Raw genomic sequence first — 22,487 nt, 5'->3', positions numbered from 1 at the left:
AGTTATTTTTAGTTCCGTTTTTGCAGTGTATCGCTTCTGTTTTCAGCACCATGAAGAAATCACAACAATGTGTTATTTTCTGTATAAAAGGGTTATTTAATGACCCAGATGAATAAAACAACAACAAAAAAAAAAAAAAGGTTTGAGATGAATAAGTATTTATCAGGCCCTTATGTGGTTGACTAAATCCTCTGGTCTGATGGGAAAGCCCAACTTTGCTAGTAGGAGAAAAGCCAGAACAGACTCAGTTACAATGAATATGCTTTATTTTCCTTTTACAAAACCAAACAGAAAGGGGGCAAAATTACCATCTAGAAATAGGGATAAGAACAAGAAGAAACATGATGGGAGTATTTGCAGTTGAATGAACTGAATAATAATAGAAAGAGAAATAAGAAGTCAACTACAGGTGGATGTTAAAGCTTCCAACCAAAGGAAATCCTGCGCAGCGTCCCGCTTCTCCGACCGACAGAAGTAACAAACCTCCGTCTGAGGGCCGACGGGGGAGAACATCCGAGAACAGGCAGAGTTCGCTTCTCGTGTTGGTTGATACTGGCGTCGACACAACACTAGGTTATAATGAACAATGGTACCGTGATATGATTCAAAGCACAGCAAAAAACACAAGAGAGCTGTGTTTAGCATTTTCTCAACGCTTTCATCCTTTTTGTGTGGAAAGAACTCGCTGCCTGTTTATGTTCTTATCTAGTGTCTAAGGCACTTTTAAAGAAACATACGGTGATCTGTTCAATGAGCGGAGGAGGAGCTGAACTCTCTGCGGCTGCTCCACGCGTCCGGAGGAAACGGAGCAGAGCGGAGGACCCCAGCAGGGGGGCCGGGGAGGGGGGGGGGGGGGCTTTTTCTACACTGGAGTGGTTCAGCTGCGGAGGCGGATGCTGTATTTAAAGCTGCGCTAAAACAAAGGTCTGTTGGAGGATGGACGACTAACAACTCTACGCCTACAATACTAAGTGGCCGATAAGATCTGTGGGAGGTCTGAAGAGCGGGGATTTATCTCACTAAATAATGGCACCAAGTACATTCCAGTCACAGAGCTAGAAATTTACAGAAGCTGAGGTTTAAACGAGCCAGGGAGACATTCATGCTGTTCTCAGGGCATCTCTTAAATCAGCAGAGACTCTAGAAACAAGCTGGAGCAGAAGAGAAATCTGAGTTTGTTCTTTAGGTTTATTGCGTTGGAGCCATCCTAAGGCTTAGTCCATGACTCTGCTTAACTTTGCAGCCTTTCTTTTCTTTCTGGGTGAAATCCTACATGAGCAGACTGCAGAGGTCCCTCAGTGCCACTTCATCCTGACTCTACGGCTCCACCTACTGGTGGAATAACCTCACCTTTCTGCAGGACCACCAACCCAGGCACTGAAGATGTCCTTTATTACCTGGGCATTTAAAATAAAACCTGAGCACACGGCGCTGACACCTTTTTCTTTACCGAATTTTCATTTACGTTAACTTGTAGAGAAGTTGGGTTTGATTATTTGTATGTTTCAGAATTCATCAAATAACGGCACCTTGAACAGGTTTGGAAATAGAACTGGATTATCGAACATTAACAGATTTTTTTAAAGCACAATTACTGATCTGTGGCGCCTCTTATTCTATTAGTTAAAATGTACAAAAGCATCAGAACCACAGGTCCAGCTTAAAACCCAGACTTGAAGCGATTAGGAGGCCAAAAAATGAATAAAATGCCCGTTTATTCAGACCGGGTACTATGTCACTGAAGTTTTTTACTGTTTAGAAAACTCACCAAGGAATAAAGTCTGGAAAGGATTAAAGCAAACGTCTCCCGTTCCGGCCTGCGGAGATGCCTCACAAGTTGCAATAGAAACATCCAGATCAGACTTTCTATCCAAACGAGGCTAATTTAAAAACGAAAATACCAGGAACGGATAATCCAGCTTGCAACTGAGTGTGTGATGATTTTTCTGACATCCTGCAGAACAGCAGTAAAGTGGGGCGTCCAAAGAAAAGACCATGCTTGTCTCAGATTTAATGATAAACCGAAGTGAAGCCGAGCACAAGCAGTGAAATGCATGTGTATCGTCATAGAAAGCGTTAATGAGCCATTTAGCGGCACCGCAGTGCGTTTCCAGTTAGGCCTTTCTTTCTGCAGCTTTCACATGTTCTGTGCAGTCCTGTGCATTTTTCCAGCATCTTTTTCCAGCGTGAGGCCGGCATCCCTGGAGGCGGACACTGCACAGTGGCTACGAGCTTTAAGCCCAAGCAACACCTTCCTTCTCTAACGCTGAGATGAAGCGACAGGTAAATAAAATACCTACTTATTTTTTCACAGTAACATACGCGCCACTTCAGGTTCCATGTTTTTCTATTGCGAGTCCCGAGAAGTTCCTGCGGTGCGAGACGGTGGACCGGCCCGACATGAAGCAGCGTCCTCAGAGAGGCGAGCACTGAGCACTGGGGGGGGAGGGGGGGGTGTGTCCGGTACCAGAAATGAAAATCTGATCCTTATAGTCCTGGTTTTCCACAGCTGATGTGAACGCTCACTCAGCTCAACTTGTTAAAAAAAGCACTTTGTACCTTCATGTGTACGTTGTCATTAAGCTGAGCCGATAACTTCAGGCCTGATGGGAGGGGATGAGGCGGGTTTACAATATGACGTGACTGATAGACCCAACCCAGCGGGGGGGCAGAGTAAGGCAGAGGTGTCCGTTTGCTCCTGTGACTCTGGGACCAGAGGATTCCTCCTGCAGTGTTAGCGGATCAGACGGCAGAGTGGACCAGAACGGCTCCAGGGGGCGGTCAACGGTTCAAAGACTTAAACTAGGGCTGTGGGAACGGTGAGGATGTTGGAGAAGAGAACTGGGTGGGGGGGGGGGGGCTGGATAAAAAGTGTTTACTCGGCGTTGAAAGTTTGCGTGTCGTTGAAGTCGTTGGAGCGGCTGTCGGCGTCGTCGTCAGACATGTCCCCGGACGCGCCGTCCAGGTTGAGATTGCGGCGGCCTGAGCGGTTGGAGGAGAAGCTGCTGACCGGGCCGCCACGCCTGCTCAGAACAAACACACAAGGCAAATAAGCCCCTCTTTAAAAAACTAAAATTATAAAAATAACCGTCTTCATTAATGCTGAGACTAGCAGAACAGTCATGAAATGTGTCCAAGCCGTCCTCACCAGGACCAGCCTCAGACCGTTCACACTGAGCCTGGTTCTGATGGAGGTTTTCCTCCCTGTTGAAGGGGAGTTTTTCTCTCCACTGTCGCCTCATGCTTGCTCAGTATGAGGGATTGCTGCAAAGCCATCGACAATGCAGACGACTGTCCACTGTGGCTCTACGCTCTTTCAGGAGGAGGGAATGCTGCTCGTCCAGACTAGATGCAAAGTACTTTGATGATGTGGCAGACGATTCTGACATTAAAAATGTAACTCAGCGATCTCTGCCATAGCACCACCTACTGGTAAGTGGCGGTGAATCTTCTAATCGATTAGCATTGCATGCATTTCGCCTAGGTTACAAATCAAGTCTCCCAATTTTTTTTCTTTTTGGCCGGAGTCTAAAAATATAAAAGCAGCGTCCCCAGGTTCTGCTGGGTTCTGGTCTTCAGCCGGCTCGGACCCCTTATTCAGCAGAAAGACATGTGAGGCGGTCTGTAACAGAGGAGTTGACCATGCCGTCGTACCTGAGCCGGTTCTTCAGGGAGTTGACCTCTCTGGTGAGGCCCTCGCTGGCCTCGGTGGCGTCGTCCAGCTCCCTCTGCAGCTTCCTGCGGGAGGCGTTGGCTCTCGTCGCCTCTTCCTCTGCCTCCTCCAGCTGACGCTTCAGCTGCTTCATTCGAGAGTTGGCCTTCTCCATCTGACGAGACCAAATAACGTTACAGCGTGCGCCAGCGGCCTAATTGAATCCGCTCCACCTCTTGTTCGTCTTTACCTGTTCCTTGAACTGGTCGGCGTGGCGACGCTCGTCCTCCACCTGCATCATCACCTCCTTCAGCTTCTTCTCGGTGCGTCTGACGATTTTGTTGGCTGCCGCTCGCTCCCTGGGCGTTCAGCACAGCGACAGTGAGACAAACCTCGTGTGGGTCTACAGCTACAGCCTGCGCCCCGATGGAGGTGGAGTCTTACTTGGCTTCCTGCTCCAGCTGCTCCTCCAGCTGCACGATCTTGGCCTCCAGCGCAGCGATGGATGCCTTAAACTTCGACTTCACCGCTCCCTCTAGTTCGGCCAGCTTGGCTTTAAGCTCCTGCATTTATGAACAGACGTTTACGCCGAAGGATTTTAGGAAACACGGCAATAATCAATCTGTTGGACAGAAGGCAGGTTCCTCTTTTCACATTTACACTTATGAGGCGTATAAATCTCTGTTAGGACGATCATTAGGGTCCCTGATGCCACCAAAAGACGCTTCAACGTCACAGAGTTGGATTTTCCAGAGACGGCAGCCTGTATCTTAATATTTTTAGGCTAAATGCCGATACACTATATCATCTACGATGCATTTATTTTCATGAAGTAATTATAAACAGGCATCTCTGAATCAAAGTTTTATCCCAAATGTCTCACAGGCACATTTTTAACAAACAGCTGTAGATAAATATGAGAAACGGCTGAAAAATAATCTACTGCAATACATTAAAATATAATTAGAACCTAACATAGATCATCTCAATATAAATGATATAGTCTCATCTAGAGACTGAAGAGTCACAGGAAGCAGGAAGAGGGACCATGTTGTCCTCATGATGTGTTTTCTGCATTTAGCTCGCTCAGACTAGACCAGGCATGTCCAAAGTGCGGCCCGGGGGCCATTTGTGGCCCCTGGACTCATTCTGGGTGGCCCCCAACAGCATTTTAAGAAAGATTTGGTCCAGGTGGCTGATGCAGATGGAAGTTTTTAGTTTTTAATTAGGGCTAAATTATGACAGAAAAGTAAAAAGCCTACAATTGAAAATGTTAAGTTCAGTATTCATCTTTCAATAAACACACTTTTGACATTCTCTTTAATTTCATACTAACATCTATTCAGTGACATTTAATTACTCAATTGCAAACTTTGGTGCCTTAAATCTACTTTGAATTCAATTATTAAAATTGGCTAATTACAGCAAGTGTTTTCAAAGAACAACTGAGCCAGAAATTGTTCTTTTATGGCTAAACCAATAAGAGTCAAATAAAATTATTCAAAATAGTTTGCAAGCTGGACGACCATATTTTAATATGACAAATGAGCAAAGCCCTTTTTTACCTTTTTAAAAGGTATTTTGTAGAGCAGGTAAAAAAAATGTACATAATTTCTTGGGGTTTTAAAAAAAATATTCGTGGGGGGTTTTTGGCGCTTGAGTTCCTTTAACTGGACAATTTAGGCCCCTGTACCGAAAAGTTTGGACACCCCTGGACTAGACAGTCTAACCCGTCATAGGTTGTGTTTGACTCGTTTTAGCTCTTAGTAAAACCATGAGGAGCTCTCTATGAATTTAAATGGCTGTGTTTGTCTGAGTGCATTATGAGCCGGACCTTGTTTTGCCGCTCCATCTGCTGCCGGGCGTTCTCACTCTTCTGCGCCGTGCTGCGTTCAGCAGCCAGCTCGGCGTTCAGGCTGTCCACCTGACGGAGACAAAGGAGGAGGTAAAGCAGCGTTTCACGTCGCCTTCAGACGGACGCTCCCGTCTGGCGGTGACTGCGATGGCTCACCTGCGTGCTGCTCTTCCTGAAGCGGTCGTTGAGCAGCTCCATGTTGCCTTGCTCCTCCTCCAGCTCCTCCTCCAGCTGGGCAATGCGGGCCTCCAGCCGCCTCTTCTCCTCCAGCAGCGACGACCTGACGCACACAAGCAGAGCAGCTGAAGGCTGGAAGCGGAATAAAATCTTCTCCTGGGGCTTCCAGCATGTGGAGATACTGACTTTCCAGCAGCACTGTTGGAGATCTCATCAGCCAGCTCGTCCCTCTCCTGCTCCGCGTGTCGCCGGGCTCTCTCTGCCGCTGCATAGTCCTGCAGGCACACGGCCACAGGGCGCTCAGTTCTCTCCAGCTACGCCTCCCTCCACACACTTGTTCAACAGAAAACACGCCTCGTACCTCGTGAAGCTGCAGGATCTCAGCCTCTAAGTTCTTGAATTTCTTCTCGTTCTCCTTGGACTGGGTGAAGATCTCGTCTCTAGCGGCTCTCGCCTCCTCCAGCTCTCTCTGGTAGTCTTTCATCTGAGCCTGCAGGACCCAGAGCTTAGTTAAAGCGTTGCTACCTCAGCGACAGCTTTATTCACACAACGTGCCTCAGAACAATCCTCCTCAGACCTGGCTGTGGTTTCCTCACGTTTTATGCCAACGCCAACGTAAAGCGCTGTATAATTGTAAAGTGGAAGAAAATGTACCGTGATTTGTTAATGTTTCCCAATGAAAACCAAAAGAAGGTGTCAGGTTCAATACTCTTCTTTACAAAGTAAAGATGTGGATCAGATGACATGAAGTGCTTTAACACCTCACTTCACCCCCAAACAGCGTCCCCACCAGTGCTAAACATACAGCCAGAGCTCCATTAAATGGCTTTGGGTCAAAGCATATTCTTCTGTTAGAATTACTCAAAGCCCAGAGCTAAACCAGACTTAAGTTTTACATTTCTTTAAACTATTTATCTTTTTCTTCCACTCCTTGGCGTTGGTCTTTTAGGAGCACAGACATCATAAAGGCAGACGCCCCATGGACTGGCCTGCATATTAGAGGTGATGTCGCAGCACGGCGGCCATCTTGGTTGGGTCTCTTTGTGCCCTCAGTGCATTAATTTGTATGAAGATGTTTGCCCAACTATAATAAATCTTAACTTACCAAGTTTCTTCCTGATTTTCACACGGTTTGGTTTGTTATTTAACAAAGACAGACATGGTATGGCATATGATTAAATATGTAAATAAATATGTGCTTTCCTGCTTGTTTTATGCTCTTAAACAAAGAGAAATGTATCAATAAATGTATAAATTAATACATTTCATATTTTGATAAAGAAACAGGCTGGATTGTTCATTTAAATTTGTTTCACTCTCTCTCACATGTACTATCCTTCGTTTCTACACACAATCATTTCTTCATATTTCTGTGTGCTGTGCACGAACAGTGTTTGTTTTAAAGGCCAGGGAAAGTGTTCTTTAAAGTTTCCAGGTCATTCCAGTGTCTAACACTACCCTGCTTAGAACTATGGCTGCAGCTTAAGAGCCCTGAAAAAGAACGGTTTAGCAGAGCTCCTTGCATGTGCTGCACTCTGTAAGTTAATTTGGAAACGTGGTTCAGCCTTAGTTTGTGAAATACAGAGATAAGAAATCACCTGGAGCTTTTTGAGCTGCTTGATGGCTTCATCCCGGCCTTTGTTGGCGGCTTCAATCTGACCCTCCAGCTCATTCAGGTCCACCTCCAGCTTCTTCTTGGCAGCAACAGCCAGAGACCTCTGCTTCCTCTCATCCTCCAGCTCAGCCTCCATCTCCCGAACCTGGAGGAGGAAAACACCCGTCTCTAAATGTCCGAGTCCAAGCCGATGTTTTCAGCTCAAAACCATCTCATGCGGGGGTTTTCTACCTGTTTGACCAGCGCTCTCTTCATCTCCTCTCCCTGCTCGTCCTTTGACTGCAGGTCCCGGTCAAACTGAGCCTTCATGGCCTGCATGTTGACCTCCAGACGCAGCTTGGCGTCCTCTGTGGCCTGCAGCTCGTCCTCCAGCTCCTCCAGCTGAGTCCTCATCTCCGCCACTTGTTGCTCCAGGGTCCGCTTGGACTTCTCCAGCTCGTGGACCTGTGTGCAGAGACGCAACAATCAGCGTGGGACTAAAAGCCTGCGCTGGATGACTAAATCAATGCTTTCATTTGACTTTGACACCTAATAAAATCACATTCAGCTGTTTTTTCCTCAGTACTGTGAGAAAATATAGGTCAGTGGGGACATACAGGTGGTTTTGACTAAACATGATTTAAAAATGAGGGAAATAAGATCTTAAATTAGAGAGAAAATGTCAAAACGTTGTAGGGAAGCGATACTTCAGCCTTTCCCTGGCATTAACAGATCTGAAGACGTCTAGGAGAAAGAGCTGCCTGCTCAGAGGGAACCAGGTAAAAGTGGCTCACGTTCTTTCCCACGTCATCTTTGGAGCTCATCAGGTCCTCCATCTCAGCCCGGAGCTGCTTGTTAAACCTCTCCAGCTCCTCTTTGCTCTCCAAGGCCTCCTCCAGAGCTTTGGCCAGAGACAGAGCCTTGGTCTCCTTCTCCCGGGCCTCCGCCTCGGCCCGGTCCCTCTCCTCAGCATAGCGAGCCGAGATGGTCTTCTCCTCAGCCAGCAACTAACGCAGACGTTACAATGAAAAAGTCAATGACACACATGCAGCCTGAGCGCTTTGCTTCAAGCGTCCTCCTGGGCTGTACCTGGTCAAACTTCTTCTGCTTCTTTTCCAGGTTAGAGACGATCTGCCTCTGGTGGTCCAGGTCCACTATCTGGTCGTCCAGCTCTTGCTGCAGTCTGTTCTTGGTCTTCTCCATCTTGTCCAAGGCCATGGTCTTCTCCTCCAGGCGCTGGTTGCTGAGCTCCACGTCCTTCAGGAGTTTCCTCCTGGCCTCCTCCAGACCCTCAATAACGCCCACATCCTCGTCCAGCTTCTTCTTGGTGTCAAACAGCTGCAGGGAGAGAACATTTTCAGGTTAGGAAAGCTTACAGACAACAACTAGGGATGTCCTGATAAGATCCAGATCAGGCTTCCTGACTGACGCCCTGTTATAAATGATCAGCCTTGATAAAAACTCAATGTCTCAATGTCCGTGGCAGCCCCAGCAGGTCCTCCGCCTCCTGTTTTCATGTGCCGCTGTCAAAGCTGTACTACGAGTTGTGCTATTTATTTTGTTTGTCTGAGGAAAAAAAGGTTTTCTATAACGATTACAGATTTTTCTTACCCTTTACAATGAAGCAAACAGTGAAATAGCATTTTTTCTGTCTGCTTCCAATCTGTCTGGTGACCTGCTCTTTGCTCAGATGTAGGAAGAAGCTCACAGAGAGCAGCCGAGACGCTGGTCAATAAGCGTGATGACCTCCAGAGAAATCAATGGAGTTCTGAAGCCAGAGATCGACTTTTCTTTTTTTTAAATCTAAAAACGTCAGAAGTAAGCGGGGGAGTTCATTGAAGACTTGCTGTATGCACTATTACAGAAATATGGTTTAAACAAATGAGAAAACTCCACTATTTTAACCTGCATGACCTGCAGAGTCTCCTGTGGGGACAGAATAGCTGCTATAGAGCTGGGTTCAGTGGACACAACCACACCTCTAACCTGGACCATCCTGATGACATGAAGTGTTATTTTACTGTTCAAAACGCAAGCTTTAAAAACTAATAAATGCCGTTGACTTTAATGCATCAGATGCCCACTCTCAAATTATTCTGATTGGTTACGGGGAACCAAAAAAATACATGATTTTTATAAAGCAACAGTAAAACCAACATTTTATCCTCTAGTGTTATCATGACTCGTATGCTTGAATGTAAGGACTCTTTGTGAGTCACCTCCCCAGAAACAAATGTGGTGTTTCTGCTGATCTGGTGGATTTCTAAATGTTTTGTAGCTTCTACGCATGTAGAAAAGAAAAAAATGAAATAGTCAGTAGGCCGACAGCAGCTCATTCACCAGGTTTGTTAGTGACTTGTCTTCTACAGGAATGAAACCAAACATGCTGGTTTGAAACCTGTGCACTAAGTCGTGTCTTCCTCCCCGCCGCCGCTGTCTTCTTCACAGCTCTCTGATCTCAGCGCTGCCAGATTAACGATTCCCTCAGACTCTCTACAGTCGCCGTTTGAATGGCTGCAAATCCTGTCTGGCTTCCGGGTGTCTCCCTTCAACAACAGATGCTCACAGCTGGCAGCGTCAGGCTGGCCGTCCAATCAGGCGGCTGAAAGGTCTCTGTACCTGAGCCTGCACCGTCTGCAGCTGCTTCTCCAGACCGCGGCGCGCCTCCTCGTCCTCCTCCTGCTGCTCCAGCAGGTTGCTCCTCTCCGCCTCCAGCTGGCGGATCTGGCCGCTCAGATTGAGCTTCTGACGCGTCTCCTCCTGGAGCAACTCCTAGCCACGGGAACAGCACCAGAAAGAAGGGTTCAGGGAAAATGTGTCTAATATATTAAGAGCTCTTTATTGCTTGGACCAGATAGATGAATGTGACATTTTCTTCATAGTTTAACATGATAAACGATGTAGAAGCTGAACGTATTTCATAATGATTGTGAAGAGGGAGGAAAAAGGATTGTTCCTTTTTTAACAAATAATAAATCTGAGCTGTGTGGTCGTCTCTCTTTCCTTCTACCCTTGAATTCAATCCTGTGCAACCAGTTGCCATCAGAAGTAAACAAATGAGTAAAAAGAGTCTATTTGTGTGTAATCTAGGGGAAAAAGCCAACCTCAGAGTCCTGCAGTCTGCTGCTCAGGTTGTCCACCTCTTTGGCCAGTTTGACGCCCTTTTTCTCGGCCTCCTCCAGTAAGGCAGAGGTGTTGTCCAGCTCCGTCTGTCAGACAAGCAGATGTGGTGAGAGCCGGCTTTAACTGCAGCGGCCTGCCGACAGCGCAGCTATCCCTACCTGCAGTCTGAGGGAGCGCTCGGTCAGCTCCCCTTTGGCCCGCTCCATCTCCGTGGCTCTAGCCATGAACTCCTGCAGCTGGGCCTCCACTTTCTTCCTCTTGTACTCTGACTCGGTCTTGGTCTGCTGCAGGCTCTTCACCTCGCAGGCCAGCTCCTTGTTGTCCGTCTCCAAACACTGCTTGTTCTTCTCCAGGTTGGCCTTGAACTGCACAGAACGGCACCTCTCAGACACGGCTCTGGCCCACGGGAGCCGCCCGGGGCGACCCACTCACCCTCTTGGCCTGCTCCAGCTGGTCGGACAGCTCCTCCAGCACCTGGCCGTGCCTCTGTCTCATGTCCTGGATCTGGGCCTCATGGTTTTTGGACTCTTCTTCGATGGCTTTCTTCAGCTCCGCCACCTCCTGCTCTCGCTTCGACCTGGAGGGAATGAAGGAGGACAGACTAGAGCGGAGCAGCGTCTGTGAAATCCACGCAGACCTTAACGTCACATACTAAGCACTGGGCTAGGAGAGAGCATGGGAATGAATGTTAGCTTGGTTTGGGGCAAGAAAACCATAAACCAGCATCCCTCTCCTACTCCTGCACCTGAGTTCCTGCTGGGCGGCCGTGGTGTCCAGCGTGTCCTCCAGCTCCGTCTTCAGCGCCTCCAGCTCCTCGCTCAGATCCCGCTTCAGTTTCTCGGCTTTGCTCCGACACATTCTCTCCGATTCCAGGTCCTCCTGGAGCTCGGCCAGCTGTGCCTGCAGCTCACGGACCTGCTTTAAGGCGTTGTTCTTCTGGGCTGCTTCCTCGTCACTCCTGGGTTTACAAACACACGCGCACACGGTTTTTACCCGTATATCCTCTGTCACGTCAACGTCTACGCATGAAGATATTTTCAGTTCCACTGGCAACCAGCGGGTAAGAAGCGCAACGATCAGGTTATTTTTCTAAGCAGTGAATGCAGCATTCCTAAGCTACCGGATCTCTATAATAACTCTTTGGTTTAAAAGTTGTTACTGAAGGGAGAAGACTCAAAATGAAAAGAAGTTATCTGTAACAGGACATTTAGTCATTCCTGGGGTGAATGCATCTCAATCTGACTTCAGAAGATAACGGGACGGCTAAATGTCTTCAAACTAAATTATTGGTCGTTGGGCGAGACACAGGGTCACCCTGGACAGGCTGCCAGTCCATCACGGGCTAAAATAAGATGCTACACTGCAAAAACGGAACAAAAATAAGTCACATTTTATGAAAATGAGTGTATTTGTCCTTGATTTGAGCAGGTAAATGAGATGATCTGCCAATGGAACGAGTATTCTGACCCCTAAAATAAGATGATTAGACATACTGCACTTTATATAAGATGATGGAGATGAATTGTTCCTATTTTGAGTGCAAAAATCTTATTCCATTGGCAGATAATCTTATTTATGTGCTCAAATCAAGGACAGATACACTAATTTTAAAAATTCTACTTATTTGTAGTTTAGTTTTAAATAAAATTTATGAAAGATTTATGTTGCCTCGGCTAATTTAAATAATCTGAGTTTCAAGGCAGGATGCCAGGACAGAAATGTTTTGAATGCTGGTAGTTTTGGTTAGAGAGCAGACTAAGTCAGCTCACATGCAGGACCAGTTGTGGAGCTGCAAGAGGACGAATGATGAATGATTTAAGGGCTAAACTAAAACAGCTTTTTTCAAAGCCACCCACAAACCCCTAAAGAGCGGTCCTTACTTTAGTCTATGTCAACATGAATGTTTCTATCTTCCATTTTGATTGAAAAACAACTTTGTCTCCGCTGTGCTCCTTCACCCTGTCACACTAACTCCCAGCCCCTGATTGGCTGACGCAGCGCGGGCCGCTACATCCGCCTTTTGCATAGGGAGGACATGTCAATCACCTGCTCAGGTCGCTGCATTCATGTTCAGTGTGAACGCGGCATTAGAAGCTGCAATAGCCAGAGCTCTAATAAATATTCATTTCTCAGAACGACAAAGTCTACGCCTAAATGCTGCTCTGCATCCAGTCAGGCCAAACCTGCACTACGCTGCAAAGAAAGGACAAAGATTTCAGCGTCTAACACTGGTAAAAACGAGCAGCCATCTGAGGTGAAGATGGCTGTAAAATTAACTGACCCAGAGGGGCTGAAAACAAACCCACTCCAGGCTTCAGGGCCTTTCTAAACCATCACAGCCCAGACTGAAAGGCTGGGCTGTGATGAAATGGATCAAAGTTCAAGCAAAGCCAATGCTTTTCCAAGGCACCGTAGCTAAAGTTATATGGAGGGATGTTGTTTTTTCTCTTTGTGCCGACGTTACCACATGGTGGCAGTGCTGGGATCTGTTAATGGCTGCCTCTCTGGAGGGGGACTGACCCTACGGAGACCGTGCATCTGTCTGCAGCTGGATGTGAGGCTGCAGCACTTTGGTCAGATTCCTGACTTATAAATATCCCCTGGTGCACACACTGACTGTCAGAACGATCCGGTTTTGTGATCACATGAATGCCGCTGATGTGATTAAAGCCAATAATGACCTCCATAGAAATGAGGCGCCCCACTCTCCACACAAAGACAGCCGATCGCTCTCACAGACGCCGCTAAGTTGGTGAGGAGGCACACGGAGTTTGATGAAGCCGTAGAGGTGTGTAAAACCTGACAGCTTACTGTCATCTCATCTGTCATTTATGTTAAAGTGAAACGACAGAAAATGTGGAACCTCTTTGCTACAGTTTGGAAAATCAGGATGGAAATTAGAAAAAATGTGTGGAAAACAACAAAGTCTGATTTTTTTTCCCTAACCACCCCTGCAGCTCCAAGTTTAGGCGAATTAGTCAGCCAGCTCTTAGTTCCTTCATGTGGAAAAAAAAAAACAAAAACAAAAATATGAGCATCAACCAACATTTGTTTGCTGTAATTAAATATAAAAGCTCTGAGCGTGTCTGATTGGAGGAAATTGCTGTGGAGTAAGTCAGAGGGAGAGTTACGACTCTTCAGACGTCTATTTCTGGGATGACTGTTGCATCTCAGGAGTGCCGTTGCCACGGAGACAGCGTGTGAGCCTGCTCTGAAGGTGGACTGTGTGCGAGGATGTGCTCTTCATGCTGAAATGAGCAACGGTGGGACTAATGCGGCTGATGCAGCACGACTTTAGAGTCAGCGAGGCAAGGTCAGGGGAGTGCAGGCTGGGAAAAGCAGCTCAGCCTCCCTCAGTCGTCTTTTTTAACAGCATGTGGGCTGGAAAAAAACACCTTCATGTCATCTTTTGAAAATCAGTTTCTCTTCTTTCATCGGTGTGTTGAGAAGCTGGCTGTTCAGCCCACATTACAACACGACTTTATGACTACAGAGGAGCAAAGAATGTACAGATTTATTCATCTTTGCTCTTTTCTTTCAAATCCAGCTCCCTATCTCCCTGTGAGAAGCACCTTCTGGCGTGATTATTAATCAAAGCTCCACGACCACCGAGTCTGTCAGAGTCCAACCAATCAGGTGCTTGCCACTCCTGTTATCCTCCTCCTCCTCCTCCTCCTCTTCCTCCCTGTGACCATACTTAGAGCTCCTCCTAATTCTGGGTGACCCACTTCAGGGTTCACTGACACTGCTGTTGAGGTTGGTTCAGAACGGGAGATTTCTGGCTTAGGGATGTTTAGCTTTCAGTTTTTGTAAAGAAAATTGTGATAAACTTTAATGGTTAATGTGTTGTGGCAGACAGACCTCTGTATTTGACCAAAACCGTGTGGTTTCTGACCACAGCCCACAGCTACAGCGCTGTCCAGACTGTGGTGTGATCACATGATCCCCAAGTCTGTGTGGATTAGCCAGCACACCTGAGCGGTCTCATATTTAGCCACCAGGCAGGTAGGTGTTGGGCTCCTGCTGTGGCTGACACACAAACACGCACCGACTTACTGCAAAAAGCGGATGATTCATCAAACCATGCGTTGGGTTAATGAACTCATTACCTTTGACTCAGCAGTAAGCTTTGTTTATAGCAGCATGTGATTCTGTTTAACTGTTTTAAATCTGCGTGCACTGGCTGTGTTTCCCCCTTTAGGAATCAAACTGTTTAAGACGTAAAGTTTAACTTAATGTTTATAACAAAGTGGCACTTAATAAGTGTGTAAGTTATTAGAGTTATAAAAATAACGCATCTGCTGAGGCTTTCCAGACACTTTGGTCTGCTTTCAAAAGTCCAATGTCAGTGTGAACAAAACCAAATAAAGATGAGACTTTTTTTCTCCACTTCCCTCCCATATGTATGATACAGATTAGGGATTTCAGAGATATTAAATAAAACAGAAATATCTCACCTACTTTACTGAATGTGACTCACTGAATCTTGAAGTCTATAAAGCTGGTTGTACATCAGCAATGTGAGGCTCCATTGTTTTTATAATTTAGTAATATAATAATATAGTTTTTATAATCCCTTCTGTACGGTGGCTGACAGAGCAAACGCACAGCAACCGGCTGAACGTGCTGCAGACACGAGAACGATGGCAACACAACATAAATGCAAGAGAAAACGATGCAATCAGAGAAAACAGGATGATGATCATTAATGTGTGCGCTGCGTTTGGCTGTTTGCTGCCTGTTCAGTCGTTAGCTGTGCATTCGCACATGCCGGCCACCGTACTTCGTCTTTTCCATTCCGGCCGTGGCACGCGTTGTGGTTTTAGATCCGCTGACCCACCTGGCCAGCAGAGCCTGCAGCTCCTCTTCCTTTTTACTCAGCTGCATCTTCAGCTCCTCGATCTGCGCCTGAAGCTCTGCGATCTGATCCTGCAGGTCGGTGGTCTCAGCATCCAGTTTGCGTTTGGCCTTTTCCAGCTCCTGCCGCGTTTTCTCTTCCTTTTTTAAGCGCTCTGAGGACAGTCACAATCCTACGCATCAAATCAACTAAAATGCGAACGCCACTGATGTTAATAGTCATACTGAGTAAATCAGAATATCATTTCTGATGAGGCTCGCCTGTCAGATTTAAAAACTGTAAAAAGTTGTCTCTGTACGACGTTTATTGTCTTGTCACAAACGGATGTGCTTGGAAACCTGGTTTGTGTTTTCACCGACTCCTAGACGGCAAAAGCAGACAGTAATCGCCTTGTGATTGGACATTTACCCTCAAGATCCACCATCATCATCTCCTGCTTGTTTTTGACTTTCCCAAGATTCTTTGCCTTCTCCTCTTCCTCCGCCAGCTGGGAGGTCATCTCAGCAATCCTGTCCTCCACCAGCTTCTTCTCCTGTGACGCACAGACCAGGAACACAAACAACTTTTACCATTTTGTTCCTGGAAAACATCATGAAGTCCAACACAACCTGGCAGATAGCAGCTAGCCGGGAGGCCTTCTGGCACAGTTTGTAATGTTGGAGTTAACAGGAAACGATAAATCAACAGAGAGAAGCACTTAGAGAGCAGGATAAGCTTCATCTTAGGTTAAAATGACCCAGCAACAAATAAATAAAGCTAATAAAGCTGCCATTTCTGCTCACACTTTGAAAAAGAGGACAAAGAAAGGATACTGCTGACTACATTGGGTCACTACATATAAAACAGAATTACAGACTGTGAATTAGTTCATCTAAAGCTCACAGAGACGCTATAACAAATATTTCTATATTAGTTAGAGGCTCACACTGCCAATCTTTCCTAAGCCCCCTCTCAGACTGAATGAGGTAATGTGATGAACTTCCTGTTTCCTGAGTGAACAGCCTCCTCCTCACCTTGAGAAACTTTGAATTTTGGTCTTCCAGCAGCAGAATGTCCTCCTCCATCTTCTTGATCTTCGCCTCGGCCGTCACTTTATCCAGCTGCAGCTTCTGTCTGGCAGCTTCCTCCTCATCCAGCTGCTCCTCCAGGTCCTGTGGAGGAGCAAAACTCACAGGCTGACTTGAAGCGACGGGGCCAAGCTGGTGTCTACCAGAAACCATGAAGAGACAGCACAAACCTGGATGTGAGACTGCATCTTCTTCTTCTCGTTCTGCAGGCTCTGGTTCCTCTCCTCCTCCTCTTCCACCCTGGACTCCAGGTCATGAAGGATCTCCTCCAGTTCTTGCTTCCGGGAGAGGAGGCGAACTCTCATCTCCTCCGCCTCGGCAAACAGTTCTGTCTCTGCGTGGAGCTGCTCTGCTAGAATATTCTTCTCCTCAACGAGCTGAATGAAAACAACAAACGGTTTGGGAAACGCTGGATCTTTCTGTAGATTTAGGATCTCGACATTATCTCACTCAAACAGAACTAAATGTTTCATTTAGTTGTTTCATTTTGTTTCCGTCCAGTAAGCGGACGCTCTTACCTGCTGGTGTTTCCGTTCCATCTCCACCAGCTCATTTTCCACCTTCACCTGTCGCTCCTTCACCTTCACCAGCTCCTCGTCTTTGGCTTGGAGCTCCTCCTCCTGCCTGGTGACCTGAAGCAGCGGCTTCACCTACAGCCGCACCAAAAATCCAGCTCAGTCGGCTTCATTCACCCTCTTCAGTATAAGTGCACACCTTGGTGTTTAGGGTCCCACCTTGGTGAAGAGCCGCCACCACTGCCAGTGTCGCAGCTTGAGATAAGCAGCACAGTTTCTCTGGAGGACCTTCAGCGCGCTCAGCTGCTGCTGCTTCTTAGCGAACGCTCTAAGAACCAAACACACAAGGGCAAATGACGACGTTTTCAGGAGATCCGCCAATAAACCCTCCAGTAACCTGATGGAAACTTCAAATCTCCTCTTTTTTTCCCCCCAAGATATGTAAGTCAATTTTATTCATATGGCACATTTCATAGATCAGAAATCGCTTTACGATAAGAGCAAGCATAAAAATACAGAAGATGGAAACAGTACACATGTAACATCATACAGCATAAAACTAGTTAATGGCCAGTCTGAACAAATGAGTCTTCAGCTGCTTCTCAAAAGAATCTACAGAATCAAGACAGGGCAAACATGCAGGAAACATTGCGCAATCATGGGGCCACAGCTCCAAAGGTCTTAAAAAGTGTTGGAGGAAGCACCATCAGCCTTTGACAGGAACATCTCAGGCTGCTAGAAGAGCTGTAGCGCTTCTAGACGGGCAGAGATACAGGCTGGAGCTTGATCCCACGGCTCCCTGAAAGTAAAGACTTCTTTAATGTATGAGTGGCCAATGTCAAGAGATGCTCTTTATCTTTCTTGTGTTGGTTAAGAGGATTGCAGCATCATTTTGAACTGGCAGGAGACGGTCAATCACTTTAGAATTCAAACACATAAAATTACAATAATCAAGCGGAGATGAGATGAAAGCATAAATAAGCATCTCTATTATCGCTTTTGACACCAACGTTTGAAGCTTAGAAATATTTCTTAGCTGACAAAAATGGTTTCTGATTCATCCATAAGAATTGCCCTCCGACGATTAGCAGAATGAAAAATAATACCAACATTTCTGATGGTTGGTTTGACAAAGGAGGTCCATTCACCAATATATTCAGTTCTTATGGGAAATGATTATTATTTCAGTCCTACCAGGGTTTATCTTTAAATAGTTTAGCCACTGTTTGATCCTACTAAAACAGTTTATCAAGGAGGACAACTTCAAATATTCAGTAGGTTTAACAGAACAGTACAGCTGGATATTGTCAGCATAGCCTGTTAATGAAAATTCTTTGATCGACAATGTAAAAATCTGAATTAATATCCAGGAGAACTCCTACAGAGTCAGCCGACAGCAAAATCTCACATGAAGCTTTGAGTAAAGCAGTAAATGCACCATGTATAAACTTTACCAGGCTGCCTTGAACACAACACTGGGCTGTTTTCATAGTGAGCAGAGGAGAGTAGAGCAGCCAAACGTTGCACTACAGTAGGAGCTGCAGGATATTACTACTCTGGTAAAACAGTCATCTAAAAAAGCTACATAAAGGAACCGGCTTCTCAAAACATTTACTTTCATTTCTGAAAATGATGTAATCCCACAGACGGAAGGTATTACCAAACCAATAGCTATGGTTCAGTGTTGTAGTCAAGTCACTATGCCTCGAGTCCGAGTCCAGGTTCGAGTCTCCAGTGTTCAAGTCCGAGTCAAGTCCAAGTCATTAAAAAAAAATCTGAGTCAAGTCCGAATTGAGTCACTATTGATCCAAGTCGAGTCCAAGTTCCGCACTAAAGTAAGCATAGCCTACATGTTTTTAAACTAAAAGAAAATCCACACTCCAACACATTGCACTAATAATTTAGATATTAAAATCATACACCAAATAATATTCTAATGACATATTAAAATTATAGCCTAATGATTTCTGAGTCAGAATGATCTGAATGTATGAGTCCGAGTCCAAGTTCGAGTCATCAGTGCTCAAGTCCAAGTCAAGTCACGAGTCTCTAAATTTAGCTAATGACTCGGACTCGAGTTCGAGTCTCAGACTCGAGTACTACAACACTGGTAAGGTTATGTATATATTTTAGAATAATGCTACAAGGTCTATTTAACTGTGAAATACTGAATGTGCCTACCTGCTATCTGACTCAGCACAGGAGATGAACAGCGATTTCAACCATTCGTCTTAAATAACTATCACTATCGTCATGGTGATTGTAGGGCAGAAACCCAAAAGGAAATTATTTTTGAGTTGTGGATCTTTCTGCTCAAATTAAGCATGAAAAATGTCAAAAACTAGGTTTTAAAAAAAAATCACTAAATCCTTCTGAAGCTGGTTTGAATGGCAGGGACATTAAAATCATTTGCATCTAGGATGTCCACAGGCAAAGTTCTGAACGCCGTAGAAAATAAATAAAGAGACCGTGTGATATTACAGCATGTAACGAGTGCAGCACATACGTGTACTAACAACATATGGTCCTGGGAAAAAAAAAGTAAATCCAGAAGTCCAACCCTTACTTGCGAGCCAAGTATCCCCGGCACACGGACTGGAAGTAGATGATGATGTCGGTGATCTTCAGGTCCCTCTCTTCCTCCAGATGGGCCAGAACACCCGTCCTGAAGAAGATCTTACTCTGACCGATACGGAAGAGGTTGGGGTCCAGCTCTAGAGCTTGAATCTGAGAGAAATAAGTACATGAGAGCGACACCTTTTCAAAGACAAATACAAAACTAAGAACAGAGATGGTGTTACCATTCTCTCACAGGCTTGTTTCCCATCCATGAACCCCTTTGGGATGGCGTTGGGCGTAAGAATCTCATATCTGCAAATAAAGGGAGACAAATGTCTGCCTGAGTAAAATCTTCCATGTGGAAAACAAAGAGTTTAAAAAGCTCCAGAGCTCCTTACCGCTGTCTGAACTCCTGGAAGACGATGCGGTTGGGGAAGCCCTGTCTGCAGATGCGAATTCCCTCCAAGACGCCGTTACACCTCAGCTGGTCCAGAACCAAGTGTGGCTCCAGTTTGCCGGCCTGTGGGAGCAAACGCTTTTAGCCTCCCAGACAACAAAGGACTAAACTGAAAAATGCAGCCACGGACACATGTCCCATTTTGTCAGAGTAAAAGTGTGAATTCACTCGTTTCTCATGGTTGGGGATGATGCAGCGGACGAAGTTGGGGTTGGTGTTCCTCAGTGTGGCCATGAGCTTGGTGAGCGACTCTTTGTAGAGCTGCCCCACTGTACGAAACATGCCCTTCTTGGTCTTGTAGGTGGCACCGAACGCCGTTTCGTTCATCCCTGCGACCTGGTCCAGGCCCACGATTCGGTCCACTGGTGGAGACACACAGACAGACAGCCTGGTCAGCGTCCAACATGCAACAGGGGCTTCCTGGGGGAACAGGAGGCGGCTAAATGGCCAGGCGCACATAGGTAAAAAACACCAGCATTCAAGACTAGAGCTAGAGCTTCTGCAGATGGAGGCGAAGCGTTTGCCGGATCTACTGGGAATCCCTCTCAGGATTCTGCTGCATGGAGACAAGCGCTCAGACCCAAACGCTGCTGGCAGTAAGCTCCCGCTAACGGCTAAGGCTCTCAGCGTTTTCATCTGTTCAGGAAACGTTTCAGAGTGGCGAAGCTTGGAACTGAGCTTTATTAACGACGACTGTTCAAACTGGTTCGTAGCTTTTTCCAAGAGCAGGAGAGCTAATTTCAGAGCTATGCAAAAAAACTTGAACATTTCCACATTTTGTCACATTATAACCACAAACTTTAAAGTCTTTTGTTAGAAAAATGTGTGTAATAAACCCATGCAAGATAGGGAATAATAACGATGTGGAAGAAAAATTAACAATGTATGAAAATCTACAAACTGTGCCCAAAAATCGTGCAAAGGGAATCTGGTCAAAGGTGATAGGAATATGGATGGATCTAATTAAAGGTAATTCTGGGGATGTGCAGAGGTTCACTTTGCTGCAGGATGTGGCCCTAAACATACAGCCAGAGCCACAACGGAAAGGTTTAGGTCAACCTATATTCATGTTAGAATGGCCCAGTCAAAGTCAAGGACTAAAGTCCAACAGAGTCGTTGGCAGGACATGAAATTTGCCGTTCAAAAATCAGATTTGGCAGAGCTGGAGCCATTTTGATATTTTTGCAATTTTGTGCATCTCTACATATCAAAGCTAGTTGAAACGTACCACAAATAACTTGCAACTGTACTCCTAAATACTAGCCTGGGTGCCATTCCGAACTTAGTCCCGCCCACAACGTTTTAGGTCGGGAAGTTCGGTCTGGCATTGCTCAATAGTAGCGCGAGTATGCTCGCCCAATATCTGGCGGGCCAATCAAATTGTCAGGGCGGGCTTTATACGATGATGGACAGATGATCAACAGTAACGTAATCAACCACGTCACCAAAGCGCGCTTGGGTTGAATTCGTTTACAACAACGATGGCTGCCGCTGGAGAGTCGAGGTGTGTATATTCTGCTATTAGGTCTGTTCTAGAAGACATCGACAGGTTCGTGTGTTGAAGGACTCCTTGGATCCTTACATTCTTTTTGTAACACCGGCAAAAATCGTTAACGCTCATCTTCTTATGCTAGGCTAACAGTTGAGTTCCGTTGACAACAACTATGCGTCGCTTAACAAACGTCACACACTCCGTTGCTCTTATTGGTTGTAGGTCTATCCAATTGAGTGCAGAGGAATTTTTTTTCCTGGTTCGTTCGAAACACGCCCCATAATCACAGTATCAGACTCAAATTCTGACTAGAATTGAGTATGACCATGTCAGGCTAGCTAAATACAAATGTATGCCACACTTTCCAGAATTTTAAGTTTGTGGTTGTAAAATATGAAAATGTTCAAGGGATAGGAAGACTTTTTCTAGGCACTGTGTAAAAAAGATGATTCTGATCATATCAGACTGACGAAACGCTTACAAGCCGGATCTAAGCAAAGCATGTATGTTTAAACTATTTAACGTTTGTAGATTGCTATCTTTCATCCAATTAAAAAAAAAAATTTAATCAAGAACTTTGGACAAAGTTGCCTTTCGTGCACAAAAACCAGGGAGGTTGTAAAGAGCACACACAAGGAGGATGTTTTAGTTTGGTAAACCTTCCTGGGTCTATGCTTCTCTAAGGACCCCATGGTGGATCCACTGTTTGACCATAGCTGGTTTTTAAAATCTATAAATAAAACAGGAATACATTTCTTGAAGGAGATCCTTATACTCTTGTGTAACATGGAAGGCTTTAGACATGAGAGTCAAACTTATCTGAACAAACACATTTAAACTGTCTGAACATATATGACTAACGGTCAACAAAGTGAGCCGGTCCAGTTCACAGCTAGCTGAGCAGAAATGTTGTCACATATGAATGCCTTAGCAGGTGACTCCACAATAAAAGTCACAGGTTGCTGGAAGTTCTGCACCTGACCTTTAATAATGTGCTCAGAGCCAAAGAGAAAAACCAAAAGCTGCATGTGGTTTTCATTTTCTGTGACCCCACTGTGGTGAGAGCTCATGCTATTAAATATTCTTCGTTTGTTCTGACAGTTTTACTCATCAGGATTCTAAACAATCTGGGACGACT

The 22,487-nt window shown here is 45.7% G+C and overlaps 1 protein-coding gene across 5 annotated transcripts in view; it reads right to left on the bottom strand.

Moving 5' to 3' along the window:
• Positions 1-248: 248 nt before the first annotated feature.
• LOC105919530 (myosin-10) overlaps positions 249-22,487 on the bottom strand; it is a 67,022-nt gene continuing 44,783 nt past the window's right edge. For 3 of the 5 annotated variants that reach the window (XM_021311929.2, XM_036136770.1, XM_021311931.2), the window contains 27 exons: positions 20,026-20,219; positions 19,799-19,920; positions 19,643-19,712; positions 19,408-19,568; positions 17,061-17,169; positions 16,845-16,976; positions 16,497-16,703; positions 16,273-16,410; positions 15,668-15,791; positions 15,242-15,413; positions 11,147-11,359; positions 10,834-10,978; positions 10,560-10,766; positions 10,383-10,487; positions 9,898-10,050; positions 8,368-8,616; positions 8,073-8,285; positions 7,531-7,743; positions 7,283-7,444; positions 6,046-6,174; positions 5,871-5,959; positions 5,664-5,787; positions 5,487-5,576; positions 4,097-4,215; positions 3,903-4,011; positions 3,655-3,827; positions 249-3,023 (listed from right to left, as the gene is read on the bottom strand). In XM_021311929.2, coding sequence (XP_021167604.2) covers positions 2,876-3,023; positions 3,655-3,827; positions 3,903-4,011; positions 4,097-4,215; positions 5,487-5,576; positions 5,664-5,787; positions 5,871-5,959; positions 6,046-6,174; positions 7,283-7,444; positions 7,531-7,743; positions 8,073-8,285; positions 8,368-8,616; positions 9,898-10,050; positions 10,383-10,487; positions 10,560-10,766; positions 10,834-10,978; positions 11,147-11,359; positions 15,242-15,413; positions 15,668-15,791; positions 16,273-16,410; positions 16,497-16,703; positions 16,845-16,976; positions 17,061-17,169; positions 19,408-19,568; positions 19,643-19,712; positions 19,799-19,920; positions 20,026-20,219 — 4,070 coding nt within the window. In that variant the 3' untranslated portion in view covers positions 249-2,875. The remainder of the gene's footprint in view (positions 3,024-3,654; positions 3,828-3,902; positions 4,012-4,096; positions 4,216-5,486; positions 5,577-5,663; positions 5,788-5,870; positions 5,960-6,045; positions 6,175-7,282; positions 7,445-7,530; positions 7,744-8,072; positions 8,286-8,367; positions 8,617-9,897; positions 10,051-10,382; positions 10,488-10,559; positions 10,767-10,833; positions 10,979-11,146; positions 11,360-15,241; positions 15,414-15,667; positions 15,792-16,272; positions 16,411-16,496; positions 16,704-16,844; positions 16,977-17,060; positions 17,170-19,407; positions 19,569-19,642; positions 19,713-19,798; positions 19,921-20,025; positions 20,220-22,487) is intronic. The other 2 variants (XM_021311932.2, XM_036136771.1) reach the window with 1 other exon arrangement.

This window comes from Fundulus heteroclitus, chromosome 5, assembly GCF_011125445.2.
Source record: "Fundulus heteroclitus isolate FHET01 chromosome 5, MU-UCD_Fhet_4.1, whole genome shotgun sequence".
Lineage (NCBI taxonomy): Eukaryota > Metazoa > Chordata > Actinopteri > Cyprinodontiformes > Fundulidae > Fundulus > Fundulus heteroclitus.
This window is presented reverse-complemented; position numbering and strand designations above follow the sequence as displayed.